We start from the raw sequence: 15,545 nt of genomic DNA, 5'->3' as shown, positions 1-15,545 counted from the left end.
GAAAAAAGAAATAAAAATAAAAAAGGTCGGCTCGTCTCTCAAAACTGAGCTCGGCGATTTACACCCAAGCGGCGCGATTCTTACCCCCGGACCGAAAAAAAAATGTTGATAGATATAAGATTACCCTTTCGTACCTACGTATATGAATCTAACCCCCTCTTCTCTCTCTCTCTGCGTCCAATGCGATCGGCTTTCCAATTTCTTTTGAGAGATATCTTTCCTAGCTTCTATTTTTATTCCGACTCGTTTTTCGATAGACAAGACTTTGTTGTGTCTGTGTGTGTGTGTGTCTGCGAGGCCCATTTTTCAATCCATCTCCTCACAATTTCCATCGGCCAAACAGACGTATATGATGAAGGACCCCGGCAAAAGAACTCGATTTATATATGTGGGCAAACACAACACAACGGCAACGGCAACAAACAAAAAAAAACGGGCCGCCGCCGAACAAAAGGGGTCAGTTATGCCGTTTTCCCACTCTAGTAGAGACGCTATACGGCTGCTGCTGCTCCGTGTGGTTATCAATAGATCTCGATCAGCACCATTCAATTAACAAAAGAATAGTCGCTTCTTCTCTGAGCCCGTTTTGAAGCTATACTCAACTCTGTGATGATGTGCAAGAGATTCCTCTGAAGCATTCAAAAACTAAAACAAACAAAGAAGAACCCCCAAAACAAATCAGACAGATCAAAATCAAGAGGAGGAATATATACCTTGGCCTCTGGCTGAAAAACGTGATCTTAATCGTGTATGTGTTGGTAACACGAAAAAATAGGGAAAACCTCTTTTTCTTTCGTTCTTTCTTTTGCGGAGGAGAAGGAGGAGGAGGAGGAGGAGGTGGGCTGTGAAAGAGGAAAAAAGGTGAGCCGGGGCCTCATCCGTCATCATACGCGGACAAAAAAGAGACTTTAGACACAAGAGGGCTGTCAAAAGAAAGAAGCCAGACATTTTCATTCCCTACCAACTCACACCACCCCTTCTCTCTCTTTTCTCTCCTTTTTTTGTTTTCTTCTATCCCGAAGAAAATTCTCCGACTCCCGTACGGCCGCCTTTTGCCACTTGTGTTATGAAATTCTTCTCTAACGGCCAGGGCCAGCCAGAACAGACACACACACACACAGCAGAGCTAGAAAAAAAAAAATTCTATCATAAACTTTTGGGACATTCACGTATATATATATACGCGCGTCAGGCGTGTTTTGTTTCTCGACTGGCTGCATTTGCTTACGTTCACATTTGTCAAGATTCGAACGCGCGCGCCACGGGGATAAAATACGCAGACACGGACGGACGGACGGACGGGGCGCATCAAAGTGTGGGAAATCATATAAGGCGGGGATCGTCGTCGGAATTGAATCTAGGCGGGACACGCACACACACCCGATCGAATCACAGTCTTGTGCGGTGAAGATATGAGGAGGACAGAAGAGGAGAATCTATTTTTAAACAAGAAAAGAATCTAAGAAAAATCTTAACGAACTCATCACGTCGACGAGTTGGTTGAAGAAGAAGAAGAACGCGGGCCCCCATTTTCCTTGTTGTTTTCCCGTTCGTATAGATTGCAGGGCGGAGGAAACTCAAAGAAAAAGAAGAAAAAGAAGAAGAAAAAAGGGGGGCGCTAAGAGTTGGGGCGGTCCCGCAGATGAAAGGAAAACACACGGGCGAGATAGTTTTGGAGAGGGGGGAAAAAAATGATTGTCTGTGTGGGTTTTTTCACTACTGTGCGCTGTGCTGGGACACACTGTAGACGACGATACCGAGTGTGTGTGTGTACATGTGGGAATGTTTTTTTGAAAGAAAAAAAAAAAGAGTTCTCTTCCTTAACTGACTGGTAGAGAGAGGCGCGACGATCTAACTGCATTCTATCTTTGACACTCGGACATGAAACGTAAACAGGAGAAAAGAGTAGAAAAAGAGAAGAAGAGGCCAACCGCTCAGGGTGGCGTGTCTCCGGTGCATTTACACAACCGCGTCCGTGCACAACTCACCAACCAACCCCGCCGATTCCGTTTTCGGTCTCTGCTGCTCCTGTCTAAAGTAGTAGTACTTTTTTTTTTATATATTTAGACACACATACAAGAGAGAAAGAGAGAGACGTATTTATACATGTGTATTGTGTATATTTATATGTATACACACGTGTACTATATAGGAGTTGTATTTGTGTAAGGTAGGATATATATTAAATAGACACGACACCACACATGTTTGATATATCAGGGCATATAGTATATAGCCCTTTTTTTCTTTTCTGAACCAAACAAAAACTATCAAAACACAGACTCTCCCATTTTATTTTTATTTTTTTAAATTTTTACTTTATCACGGTTCTGCTGATGATGGCGTCGGATTATATCAATCTGTCTATGCCCTCTCTGTGTTTTGTGTCTCCGACTCTACTCCCGGCGACTTTTATATACCGGTATACAAGCGAACAGAGGGGAAAAGAAGAAAGAAACAAAACAAACAAGAGTGATGTAGAAGAAGAAGGGAGGAGAAATATTGGAAAAGCAAAAAGAAAAAAAAAAGTTGCCGTGAAACGAGCGAGGCGTGTGAGCGAGTTAAAAATCTAAATGAAAAAGAAAGAATAATAAATGAGATGGAAAAGGGAGAAAAAAAGAAAAGAAAAGAAAGAAGAAAAACGAAATCTCATTGGAAAAATGCATCAGGTTGGTGCTCTCGTGGGGATCGACTGTCAGACTGAGAGGCCCCGTGCACACACACACACACACACACACGACGAGATGAGATGATAAGAGTTTTTTTCTTTTTCCTATACGGGGGGAGATGAGGGAGCGACAGCAGATTCTATGCGGCACTAATGAGGTCAACAACGGGTTTTGACTTGGGCAATCGACGCGGCTATGCATGGCGCTGACGTCTCTCTCTTGTCGCTCCGGCTCCTGCCCAACAGCCGAGTATATAGAGGTTACTAGATCTCCCCGGCTGAAGAATCAGAATTTTCGAGAGTTCGCAATATGGGCACGCTCAGATAGATTGCAACTGATTAGATCGAGACTATATCACAGACTGTATAGAGTAGTACAACTCTCGACGATTCTTCCGACTCTCGTTCGTCCCTCGCCCCCTCTTCGTCGTACCTCATTTCATCCACCCTCCGATGGCTCGCCATTCTTTTTTCCCTATTCCTAGTCCCCCGGCCCACACACGCACACGCACGCAACAGCAGACACACCAAACTCAATCTCATTATGATCAATCAAGGTTCACTTCATCGTGCTGATCTATCCCATCTCTTCTTCTTCTTCTTCTTCTTTTTCTTTTCTTTCCCGATCAACAAGCAATGAAGCTTGCCGTCTCGATTAGATCTGCGCCCACCAAATGTCATTTGAACAATCAAGTGCCTCTTTTTATTTCGAGGGGGGACAGGGGGTCTCGACCCCAACAACTTTTTGAGTCTCAATAACCTCAATGAATATTATCTAACGTTTGATTGCCATTTGATTTCGTGATAGATTGAAGGACGATCGATCGGAATCGGAGAAGACAAGTTCGACGCTGGACGCCAAAGCCCGCGACCATCATCCCCAACACAACGGTAAAATTTCTCATTTTGAATTTTGGCGCCTGGGAAATCATTTCTAAATGCCCGAATGGAATGTACTATGCAATAGGATCGAGCGCTAGTCCCGTCCTCAACTTGTCGAAAGGGTGCGACGGTGTCAACAACAACGCTTCCGTCAGCCACGAAGACAAGGAGATGGGACGCCACCACCACCACCAGCAGCCGCACGCTCAACAGGAGCTCCAGGACGGCCATCACCATCATCATCATCACCATCACCAGCAGCACCAGCAGGAGGAGGAGGAGGAGGAGGAAGAAGGGCGACGGGCCGGCGACGACGAGGAGGAGAGCAACAGCAGCGGCGGCGAGGAAATGCCATCTCCTCGGCCGCATCATCACCACGCGCTGGTCCACCACCCGTCGCTGCGTCGCCACGACGGCGGCGGCGGCGGTGGCGGCGTCGGTGGCGACGACGACCGCAGTGACGTTAATGACGACGACGACGCCGACGAGGAGAAACACGGTAGGACAGAAATGGCTGGGCGAATCAAAATGGAATTTTTCATCATTTCAATTTGTCGCAAAATCAGCAGAGACCAGCGACGAAATGGATCGTGACGGGTCATCGAGTCCCCGTCACAGCGACAAGAGCCAATCGCACACGACGGTGGCGGCGGCGACAGCGGCCCAGGCGGCGGCTTGCGCTTCGTCGGCTTCGGCCCAGGCGGCCCACCAGGCGGCCCAACAGGCGGCTTCGGCCCAGGCGGCGTTCAATTATTCGGCGTTCCTTAACGCTTCCGTCAGTGGCGGTGGCGGCGAGTCGGTCATGCTCGGCTCCACCGAGAATCTTTTGCGCAACATCCAGGGACTCCTCAAGGTGGCCGCCGAGAACGCCCGTCAACAGGACCGGCAGGCCAACTACGAAAAAGGTAACAATTTCAAAAAAGAATAAAGAGAGGAGAATTTGGCTGTTTGATTTGTCAAACAAGCGCTCCGATTATATAAAAAAAAAAGAAAAAACCTGTACGTCCAGCGGAAGAATGTGGCTTGACAAGTAGTTGTCGTGAACGTATTCGTCACTTTGGACGTTTTGCGGTTTGGCGGTTTCGACTCGGAAAATGTTTTCCCGGAGTCTCCATTACGAAAAAAAAAGGCTCATTTGTTAGCCGAGGGCGAACTGGAGAAAAACAATCTAACTATACTACTGCTACTACGATGTATGTAGGCTGCAACCACAGATATGTACGGCGAGTAAAACGTGTGGCGGTATTATTTAGACGGGCGAAGAAAAACAAAAAGGCCATTTTCTTCCGCCTCTTCTTAATTTATTTCATTTTTGAGTTTTCCTTTATGGAACAATAGTCATTTGTTTTCTTGGGGGGAGAAAAGCGACAGGCTAACGTATATGTGGAGAGAGGGGGACCCCGGTGTAAGAAGATAGATCATAAAATAAAGGAAGAGTAAATGGGCTGGCCCACCATCACCGCTAGACCCACAGCACACACGTACACAAAAGCGCGGCGTCAATTCGAGGTACGCACAAGAGCGAGAAACCAGCAGAGTGGGAGACAAGTTAACAATGGAGTTAGCGAGCTAGCCTGCTAGCTCTAGCTAGAGGAGAAGCATAAACAAATTCAACGGCTCTCTATATTATAAGAGAAACACATACACCCTCCCCCACCTCAGACCACCAAGTTTTTATTAAAGCAAACACGAACGGGATGGAGAGATGATTGAGACTCGCGGACGTGTACTCGCATCGCAGGTTTTTTTAAATAAAAATTTCCGAGTCTCATGAAAATAAGAAGAGGCTTCCAAATAATATTTCAAACGCGCGTCTCTAACAACATTTAGAGTTGCCACTGGATATAATTTTCGATCCATTCCAAAATAGAACCCGACGATAATACAATAGTTTTGAGAGCGCTGTGGATAGGGGGGAAATTTTATAATGCGGTTAAAGGGCTTGATGCAAATGTCGTCGTCATGTCGAGTTTTGAAAAAACTCAAAAATCCAACTGAGATGTTGTTTTTTGAAGAGGTTGACTCTCTGAGAAGAGCCGAGTGGCAAAAGCCAGTTGACACTTTCTCTCCGTAGAGACAATATTGCGCGACGACGACGACGGCGACGTCTGAGTGCAGTGTGTAACTGTAAAAAATAATAAATACATAAGAGGGACGATAGAAAGAGGGGAAATATTTAAATTGGCGAGAAAGGGGAGAAGGAAAAAGTTAAAAAGCTAAAGTAGATGTGGGAGGGTTTGCTTTCTTTCTGATCCCTCGTTCCCACTATGTACACACACACACACACATGCATACACGCACTCACTCTCCATTTCTTTTTTGACAGCCGAGCTGAAAATGGAAATCCTCCGCGAGCGGGAGTTGCGGGAAAGCATCGAGAAGCAGATGATGGAAGATCAACGTTCGCGAGGTAAGCTCTTCCACCACCAACCGTTTGATATATTTTTGGGTTCATTCCGCCATATCTTTGAATATCAAAACTCTTCTCATAAAGGGCTGGTGTATATAGGGGGGGGGGAGAGAGAGACCGTTGCTCAATTATCTATAGCTGTGTATGCAGTATTGATTAAAAAGAAAAAAAAAACCGCCAGCAGACGAGATCGAGGCCTATGCGGAATAAATGTGTTCCGCCGCCGCCGCCGGAATATGATGGCGTAATGAAACAAAAGCTATCGTGTGGCAACCAATGTTGACACAGCACTTGAACAAAGGCCCAGTCCATTATCAAACACGTGCGCTCGTCTCGCCCTTTGGTAGATTAAGTACACGCTTATACTTGCGGCGGAGATGTCGTCGTCCTCCCCTTTTTTCCTTTTTTGATTCGACACATAACGCACACAGGAGCCATTAGCCCCGGCAGCACAGGAACTCTCCTTCTCTTCGACTCGGATGTCGCACGGGTATATTAGGTGTCCTTTCCATATTATCCAGCAGCAGCTTGTGTATATGGCACCAGCCCAGCACCACCCAACAACATAGAAAATAGAGTCCTCTACGACCCACACCTTTGGCCACCCCTCATTATCATTCGGCGAATGGAGTCGACACGGGCCTTTTTCAGCACGTTGAGGGGTGAGAAACGGATGTGGACCCACGACGAGAGAGAGCATTCTGAAAAATGACGCAATGCTCTTGACAAATGGCCAGCGACATTATAAGAACAGCAGCGCTCAGCTTTTGTTTCTCTTTGACTCTTGAATATAGTCAACACACGCTAGGCTGCTGGCTCTATATTTTTGAGTTTGAATTGATTGTTACGTCCTTTTTGTAGATGTAACTGCGCAACGGTTACAAGAAAAGTTGACCAGGAAGGAAAAAAAAAAACCAACAGCCGTGAATGAGATTTTCTCAAACACACGAATTTTCTTATTGAACTATCGGTGGAAAAGATTCACTTGCCTTTGAGGTTTTTTTTAAAATAATATAGAGGGGTAGACAAAAAATAAAAATGGGAAGATTGGGAGAATATATTTTCCACCATCGTCGGAGGCAGGAGGATAAAACGCAGTAGAGGAGGAAAGTGAATCGGAAGTTGCGATGTGGTCTGACATGTCTTTTACCGCTCCAATGAAGCGAAAATATCGGCATCTTTTATTTCTACCCCAAAAATTCGATTTTTTTTTCTATTTCTTTCTTTCGGAGGGTGGGTTATGTTTTACTAGAGCAGCATATGAAAGATTGGTGTTGGGAGCGAAGCCGACAGAAGAGACGGTTCTTATATTCTCTATCGGAAAACACGGCGATAGACCAGCAATTTTCGACGCATTGAACCAAATGATTATTTCGGGGGGTTTCCGGGTGCATAGCATATAAGTATACCCGACACAAAAAAAGGTCCTTATATAATACACACACGTTGTAGGTACCTATTGTGCTTTGTGTAGACACCGGCGTAGAAATGACCTATACACAACAGGCCTATAAATAGCTAGAGATTTTGTCAAAAACATCTCCGTTAGATCGATTTCCATTTAAGGTATTTTACTTTTGATTAGGCTGATCTGATTTCCAAAGTTAATAGGTCCTTTATCATTCCACGTACAGGTCATTGAATTGAACTTTGAAGATCTGACTATTTTTTCCCGCTTTTGTGTTCTCCAGAAGAGATATGTCTAATATTCTAGTCGACAAAGAATCACGGAGCGACGAGAGTTGGAAAAGAAAAGGAGTTGAGAGAGAGAGACAAAAGGCGAGTTCAAGAGTTCATATTTGGTAGTCGTAGGGGGACCCCGCAGCATATGCGTCCCGATATCATTGTAGTAGATGAAAATCACAAAAGATTTTGTCGTCCAAGTGCTGAGAAGGCTATAGGCGAAAAATAAAGCGGAAGAGAGAAAGAGAGAGAGATAAGGAAAACAATGAATAGACGAACGAGATCAAACTGTGAACTCTCGCTCGGCTGCCGAGTGAATCTTCTTTTCATCATCGGCGACGGCGATCGAAAAAAACGGCGACGAAGCGCAAGCGATTTTCGGGTGGTTTTCGTTTGATTTCAAGGGAGAGAAACCGCTTTGATAGACAAAGAAGTTGAAACAAGAGATTAGCTCTTGGTCCCGTCCGAGAAGAAGAAGAAGAAGAGAGTCAAACAAGTGACTTCGCCTTTGATCTAATTCAAATGCAATCCCTCATATACTCAGTAGTAGTACTATATCACTGGAGAAGACTATACACTCGACAGAGGCGAATCCTTTTGTCGCTTTTCCATATCGCCGCTGCTGTACGACAGAAGCAGACGGCGGCATCGTTATGTCAGCACAAACGATTGTTAATCAGGCCCAATTGCAAAGCCGACAAGAAGTTCACGAGTTTTTCGGTGCTCGTCGTCGTCCCTCCCTGCTTAGTACCCCATACGCTCGTCCACTTAAAATGGGAGAGTTTGTTAAGACTCCTTTGAAATCTGCTGAATGCAGAGGTATTCACTTCCGTCAATTCTAAATATTAGCTGGCGTTTTTTTGTGTGTGTGTGTTGTTTGGTTCAGCGCAATAGGAGGGCAGGAAGAGCAAATATTCGAAACCTCCCTTATTCTTTTCCTCGTCTCATGTTGCACGGTTGTTGTTTTTTTCTTTCAAAGGCTTCACAGTCTGGGTCAAATGATTGAGTTTAGCCTTTAGCCCTCCGTTTCCACCCCGTTTGACAGAAACCGGGAGCTCAACAGTCAACAGCCATACAGTCCCGTTTGTCCGCATTCATGTTTTAGATGTTTTTTTTTTGTTTGTTTCGAGGGTTTTCAATATCTAAAAAAAAGGCAGGCGTCCGATATTTATTCCATCATTTGAAGAGAGGTATATATCGCTTTGTTCCCTAGGTATATTATATCTATAAGGCTTCTTCATGAAAAATCTTGCTCAACTCAATTTCATTCGGGTTCGAAAGGTTTTCTTGTGTCCAATCCGACGTCGTTGTCTTATGTTCAATAAAAATGATTGTGGGACTTCCCCCCCCCCCTTCAGTGTTGTTACCGAACGAAAATTATAGGCAGCCCAATAAGAACACGCAGAGTGCCCGTTTGCTCAAAGTTTAAATGTCTCTGATTCAACGGTATTATTATATCGAGGCGACGGTTCTTATTCTAAACGAAAATCTTACACCCGAGAACTTTGAGTTCAACTTTCGATTTTGAATAATAAACGGCATCAGATAGGATGCTCGGCTGATAGGATCAATTGATAATCAATCTTGTGTATCCTATCCTTTTATCAGTTGCCATCATCCAGCTAGGAAGAGGAAAAGAGGGAAGTAACCAAAGCATTTTTGGCATATCAGCCCAAGAGTTTCCCCATCAAACTCCTGAGTCATATATATAAGCAGCAGCAACAACCTTTTGATTGCCAGAAAAATGTGCACCATCCGTCATTTTATTCGGTGTCAAAAAAGGCTAGGAGCGACTTGTACGCTTCTGCATGGCTTGTCACGTTATCCATAGCTCCGACTCTTTATACAAGAAACGAAAGTGGCATCGCACATCTCGACATGAGATGGGGCTTGTATAAATGTATATCGCCGTGTAACTAGGTGGGGTGAACCGGTGCGGAGGGAGCGAACGCCAGCTGTAAAGCACGTTCATGTCAAATCAACCCAAACAGGAACTCGTCGTCCCTCTATCATATATAGTGTATACTGTATACAACCAGAATATGGGCGCCTATTTACATTAAATGCGCCCAGAAACAGTGGAGATGACGCGGCAGGTATCTTCTCGTATGTCATCAGCAACAGTGTAGGCCTCGGCTGCTGCTGCTGGGTACACGGTGTTTACCAGATGGACGCGACACAATAGATTGACATATTGATGATGAGTAGGCACGATTGGAAATACAATGCCGACAGCAGCTGCCATGTTATATGTGCGTCAAAGTCTAATCACATCAACGAAATCAGATTTTTTGGGGATTTTTTATACAACATCTTTTTTGATTGTTATTTTATTTTATTTAATATTTTTTTTTCCTTTTCCATTATTAAAGTGCTTTACCAGAAGCGACTGAAAAAGGAGCGCCGGGCCCGCCGAAAGCTTGCCGATCAACTCGAATTGGAAACCAAACGCCGATGCCAGTTTGAGGAGGCTCTCAAGACAACTTCGTCAGAGACTTTTCTTGTGATAAGTGGTAAGTCAATCTTCATTATTTCTTTAAAAAAATGGAATTCGCCCGATTTTTCCGTGATCTGGCAATTCCTATAACTTTATTCCCATGAATTTCCGTCGTTCCAAAAAATGTTTAATTGAACATAAATGCCTATTTATTGAAAGTTAGATATTTTCATCTGAGATTTTATGGCTATTCTCCGCCGAGTGTTTCTCGGTGCTTTGACACAAATATTCTAGCGCGTTTTGCTCCCGGCCATCTTCTCTGTTGTTGAGCTGTTACAGTATAAATGCTGGGTGTGTATTCTCGTTTTCAAACCCATGCATGACAAGTGACACAGACAGATAAGCGAATTCTTCAATCAAAAAATGACCAAGAGTCAAGTATCAAATCAGCGGCTATGAAAAAAGGGGGGGTCCGTAAAGCGGACGCACACGCGAAAATCAATTGCTGTTGTACCTACATTCTATCAAGAGCTTTTTATTTTCAGCCCAGCAGATCTGATTTGTTCTCTGTAGGGCAAACAAAGAATACATCAAGTCGAGTCAAAGCATTGGCCGTGATTTAGTCGATTTTCAAGGGGGAAAAAAGAATTGAAGTCGAAAATTCTTCCATTTGTTCTTAACTTCGTTTCTGCCTTGCCAGCGCCCCGGTTTGAATACGAGAGCGCTATTTGCATGTCAATGGCGACGAGCTCGGTAGAGACTTGATAGATGTGTGTTGCGTGGGGAGGGAAGGAGGAACTCTATATTTATACATGTGTGTGTGGATGACTGCTGGGCCGTATAGGATTTAGACGCGCTCTAAACCAGATCAAAACACTTTTTTTTTTCGTGCTGGGGTTCATTGGATCCACTGATGATACGATTCTTTCAATACACAAACAAAAACGGAATAATTTCAAATTTTTTCAAAAAAAAACGTCATACATTTTCTCTTTTTTTTATGGTCTATTTGTTAAACAGAAAAACTCAATCAAGAGATCGATCAAGAGCGGAAAGGACGACAACAGCAGCCACCTTCTCAGACAACGGAGAGTAACGAGACAGCCAACACGATTGGTGAGTTTGATTAAAAAATCTGTGACAAAAATTTCATTGAAAATATACTATGACTATATGTCCAAACTCCACACTGGGCGCTGATGGCTATATTAGTCTTGATTCACGGATATCTTTCGAGGGTTTGGCTAGACACTGTGTTCATGTTCAACTTTTTTTTCTTTCTTTCCCGCTTGCATGTGTCAACTTAATGTGTTATCGTTAGGTTGAGATCTTTCCTTCGTTATATTGTCTTTGTCCTTCTTATTTTGTTTTCGTGAGATTTCGTGGTCTTTACCGGGATGGGCTTTTTTTTCTCTTTTGGTGTGTATATTGTTTTTAGTTCTTTATCTCTACGTCTTCCATCTTTATTTGGAAGATCGAGAGGGTGAGGTGATATTCTCACGGTCAGCTCTTTTTTCCCTCTTTCTCTCTCGATTCTTCTTCGTGTTTTCCCATTTCCACCCAGAAAGTTTTCCCTACGAGTTGGCAGTTGGAGGAAGGGCCAGTTGTTGGTTATAATAAAGCATAGAAACCAGTTTGTATTTCCTTACTGGTATAGTGTGAAGTGGGCAGGCCAGTCAATTAACCTTCGCGTCATCACGCATCATCACGACATTAAAAAACCCACGCCAGGAGCGCTTAACAGAAGGCGCAAAACGGTTTTTCTATTTGCTGAAAGCGCTACATTCCCGTAATTGATCGACACGCGTAATATATATAACACATTTGGAATTGGACTGTTTTCAGTCCTTTTTTTAAAAATATATTCAATCAAAGCTTCTGTTTTTCATCGGTTTGGGATAGAAAAATCGAATCAAATTGAAGGGAAATCATCTCTAAAACGAGGAGCTATTCGAACAATTCGATTGATATTCTTGTTATGGAAAAAGTATAATCAATTCAATGCGGTAAAAAAAAAAATGAAGTTACCTTGGGTGTCGTGATGGTGGAATTGTGGAGACATTTCGATCCGCCCTTTGAGTGATCAGTCACGTATTATTTTCCAGCCCTTAGCTGGAGGTAGCCTTCATTACGAAGATGGATGAAAACAACTCGAGATCGAGTCGCCAATAGGAAATGTTAATTCCCTCTGTATGGCAACAGCCAATTCTCCTTCAGCATTATCTATAGTACCACTCTTTTTGTCTTATTTTCTTCTTCTTCTTCTTTCATTTCTTTATGCGTTTGTTCATCATAATAAGAACCGACGTCAAAATACGAAGGGAATATATATAGGCGGAGGCGAAAAGCATGAAGGAGAAGAAGAAGAGAAAAAAATAAGGGAAAAAGATAGAAGAACATTATACGCGGCGGCTTAATACAGCAGCTCTGTGTCTCAGCGGCAGTCTTTTGAACAAGTCTCGCGGTATCTGTCAAGTCATGGCGATCAAATTGGTAACGCTGGACAAACACGTCGGAGAGGAGCCCTCCGACGAAGATCAACCCAAACGTATATCTTATATAGAATAAGAAGCGAGCGAGCTGTATAGAATCCCCCGACCAGATATAGAGTGTGGCATTTTCGTCAAAAAAAACAAAAATGTTCAATGCAGAAAATGCCCAAAGGTTTTTCCATCCTCGATAGCCTGTACTCTTTAGCCTGTATCGAATTTGAGACTTTGAGGTTATATAGTATATGAAAGAAGAGGGGGGGGGCTGGCTTTTCTATTGTCTGAGCAATGCCAAGGTTTTTGTTTCAATGGCTGATGGATTATTGCTTTGTTGTCTGCCGTTTGTACCTTAGTCGCTTCTTTTTATTCTTTTCTTTTTTCTTGCTGACCGTTTCTCTCGGGTGATTGATCGACTTTTCATCTAAACCCCCAATGCCAAATGCAAGTGAAGAAGGAGATATACATGAACTTGAAAAATCAAGCTTTTTTTTGTTGTTTAATGCTTATTCAGGAATGTATCGATACTAATGATTTGATATCTTTTGTTTCTTTTTCCTACAGAAAATCGTGGAGTCTATTACAAGAACTCTCTGCTCTTCACCAATGCATCGTAAGCATTTGTGCACACACAATTCTAGCCCCATGCAACAACTCTCCTCTCCCTTGTCAACAATAACAACAACAAAAAGTCTTGATGTCCCTGTGTTCTGTATTATGTCGGCCGATATCTTTGAAAAATCATCGCGGAAAGCCATTGAAAAAAAGGAAATTTAGCTATTTAAGAAGACGATGATGCAACCTACATTTTGAAAGACGGAGCAATTCTTTCTGAATTCGAGCAGCGCAACGGTGTCGTCTTGTCCGAATCATTTCTATTATATACTATAATATTTCGTATACGCTGTATTCCGTTTTGGATTTTTATTTTCCTTTTCGGTGTGTCGATCGGCTCTCATTTCTACGTGAATGTGTGTGCGTGTCATTTTTTCTATATATTAGATCCATTTTTCTCATCTTATATAGCCGTCATAAGCTAGCACGATGGTAGACGTAATTTGCATTCATGGTGTTAATATCATTTTCTCGGATCTTCCCCACTTATTGGATCTTGTCGGCCGCGAACTTCGCTCGGGCGACGAGAAGACAATTTTAATTATTATTATTATTATTTTTATTATTGTCACGATTCTTGGCTGTTGTCTGTTTAATTCATTCGTCTCACTCTTATATACGCAACCAGCATTTGCCGTTATCGGTGTATAGGATATGTTGGGCTGGACAAAAAAAAAAGAAAAGAAAAGAAGATTTTGACGATAGTTTTTCAGTGATGTTTCGAAATTTATACCCGGTACACCGTACGACAAATAGTTTATGTAAAATTGTGGGCTCCATTACCTCAGTTTGATTGTGCTCCGTGTCTAACTATTTCATTTTATATCTCCCCCCCCCCTCCTCCTCCTTCCCAATTGAAAATTGATTGTGCTGTAATCCCCCCCGTTGATGTGTGAGACGACTAAGCGTCGACAGGTTTGGCGCTTTTTTCGAAAAAATTAAGGCATTCGGACATTTTTTTAAAAAGAGAGTCATTGGCGTGAAGACTGGCGAGATCATTTTGTCTAGAAAAGTGCATACTAGCGATCTCAAATCTGACTGCAACATGTACAAAAAACAAGAAAAAGAATTTAATCGCAAGCCAGGCCTATGTTATGTAATAGCTGATCGAAGTTTGCTGCTGCTGGGCCTCTAATGCGCATTAAGAATTTTTTTTTAGATGCACTTTTCTATGGTTTATAAGCCTATAGGGTCAACTTTGTAATACCACCATCACTTTGGATCTTATATAGCGTATACATCTTGGGTTTTCTTACGTATTGTGTGAATTAAAAAATAACAAAAGTTAATCTTATATTTCCTTTTTATTTTGCGGGCGTCACTCCAGTAATGTGTGTGTGTGTGTGTGTGTTTTTATTTTTTATTCTCTCGATTTGCACTGTTTTATTTTGTTTGTGTTTGTTTCTTTCCCCCCTGTCTTGATGGGAAAAGGTCGACTAAAATGGAAAAAAAATTTGACGTAACCCACCTTTTCTTCGATTGCCTGTTCATAGCTCTATCCAATCATCGTATACTTCATACTTTATTACTGTTCTCCCAATTGCCCAGGTCTTCGTCTGTTGTTGATTAGTTACCTTTTCCTACATTACAACCCCACCCGCGACTTCTTGTGTACGAAGAGGTGTTTCCCTGCCCCCCTCTCCTCCTCCTCCCTCCCTCCACACCGACTGTGTGATCACTCTTGTGTTCCGTTACACACCTGCCCTTTATACCCTTGATACTTATTCTTGTTTTGCTTCACGGCAGCAAGTTTTCTTATTTGTGCTTCTTGCGTGTTTGTGTCTTATTAAACGCTATTGAATACCTTTGACGTTTGGTGTCGAGTTTATACTACTTACGTAATAGCAAAGGTATTAATTAAAATTTGAAGAAAAAGGTGTAGCTATTATTATATCTACTGCTCGTATATAATGGGAAGTTCAATTTTGCAATCGCACTTAAATAATACCGGATGACATTCAATATCTATGTGCGGTTCCTTTTTTTTTAAATTGCTCGTTCCTATTATCTCGTGCACTGGAAATTGAACAAATAAAATAAGAGGAAAAGTTAAATATACTGTCGAAAAATCAATTCGTTGATACGTTTGAACAGCCTTCCTCTCTACTATAGCTCTAACCAACGAAATATGAAAAAGGCGTGAAAGAGTGGAAATATAAATATTCTTTATTCGGTTCACGTCGAGGGTTGAGCTTGTCAACACGCAAGCCTGCAGTTGGAAACCCCAAAAAGTTGGAAAACAAATAGAAAGGGCAATTATGTGTTCTGCTTAAAGTGATGTGTGTAGCACAGCATATCATGCACGGTTATATACCCCATGTCTATTTAATGAAAAGGTTTAGAAAAATCTAACTATTGAAAATA

General features: G+C 42.6%; 1 protein-coding gene across 4 annotated transcripts in view; it reads left to right on the top strand.

The window, feature by feature from the left end:
* Positions 1-14,991, top strand: part of LOC124344410 — a 48,165-nt gene extending 33,174 nt beyond the window's left edge. For 2 of the 4 annotated variants that reach the window (XM_046797946.1, XM_046797944.1), the window contains exons 5-11: positions 3,477-3,559; positions 3,636-4,049; positions 4,117-4,455; positions 5,877-5,960; positions 10,016-10,156; positions 11,101-11,196; positions 13,131-14,991. In XM_046797946.1, coding sequence (XP_046653902.1) covers positions 3,477-3,559; positions 3,636-4,049; positions 4,117-4,455; positions 5,877-5,960; positions 10,016-10,156; positions 11,101-11,196; positions 13,131-13,183 — 1,210 coding nt within the window. In that variant the 3' untranslated portion in view covers positions 13,184-14,991. Of the gene's footprint in view, positions 1-3,476; positions 3,560-3,635; positions 4,050-4,116; positions 4,456-5,876; positions 5,961-10,015; positions 10,157-11,100; positions 11,211-13,130 lie in introns of those variants that run through there. The other 2 variants (XM_046797945.1, XM_046797947.1) reach the window with 2 other exon arrangements.
* Positions 14,992-15,545: the final 554 nt, after the last annotated feature.

This window comes from Daphnia pulicaria, chromosome 6 (genome assembly GCF_021234035.1).
Source record: "Daphnia pulicaria isolate SC F1-1A chromosome 6, SC_F0-13Bv2, whole genome shotgun sequence".
Taxonomy (NCBI): domain Eukaryota; kingdom Metazoa; phylum Arthropoda; class Branchiopoda; order Diplostraca; family Daphniidae; genus Daphnia; species Daphnia pulicaria.
The sequence above is the reverse complement of the archived record's forward strand: the minus strand, read 5'-3'. Positions and strand labels throughout refer to the sequence as shown.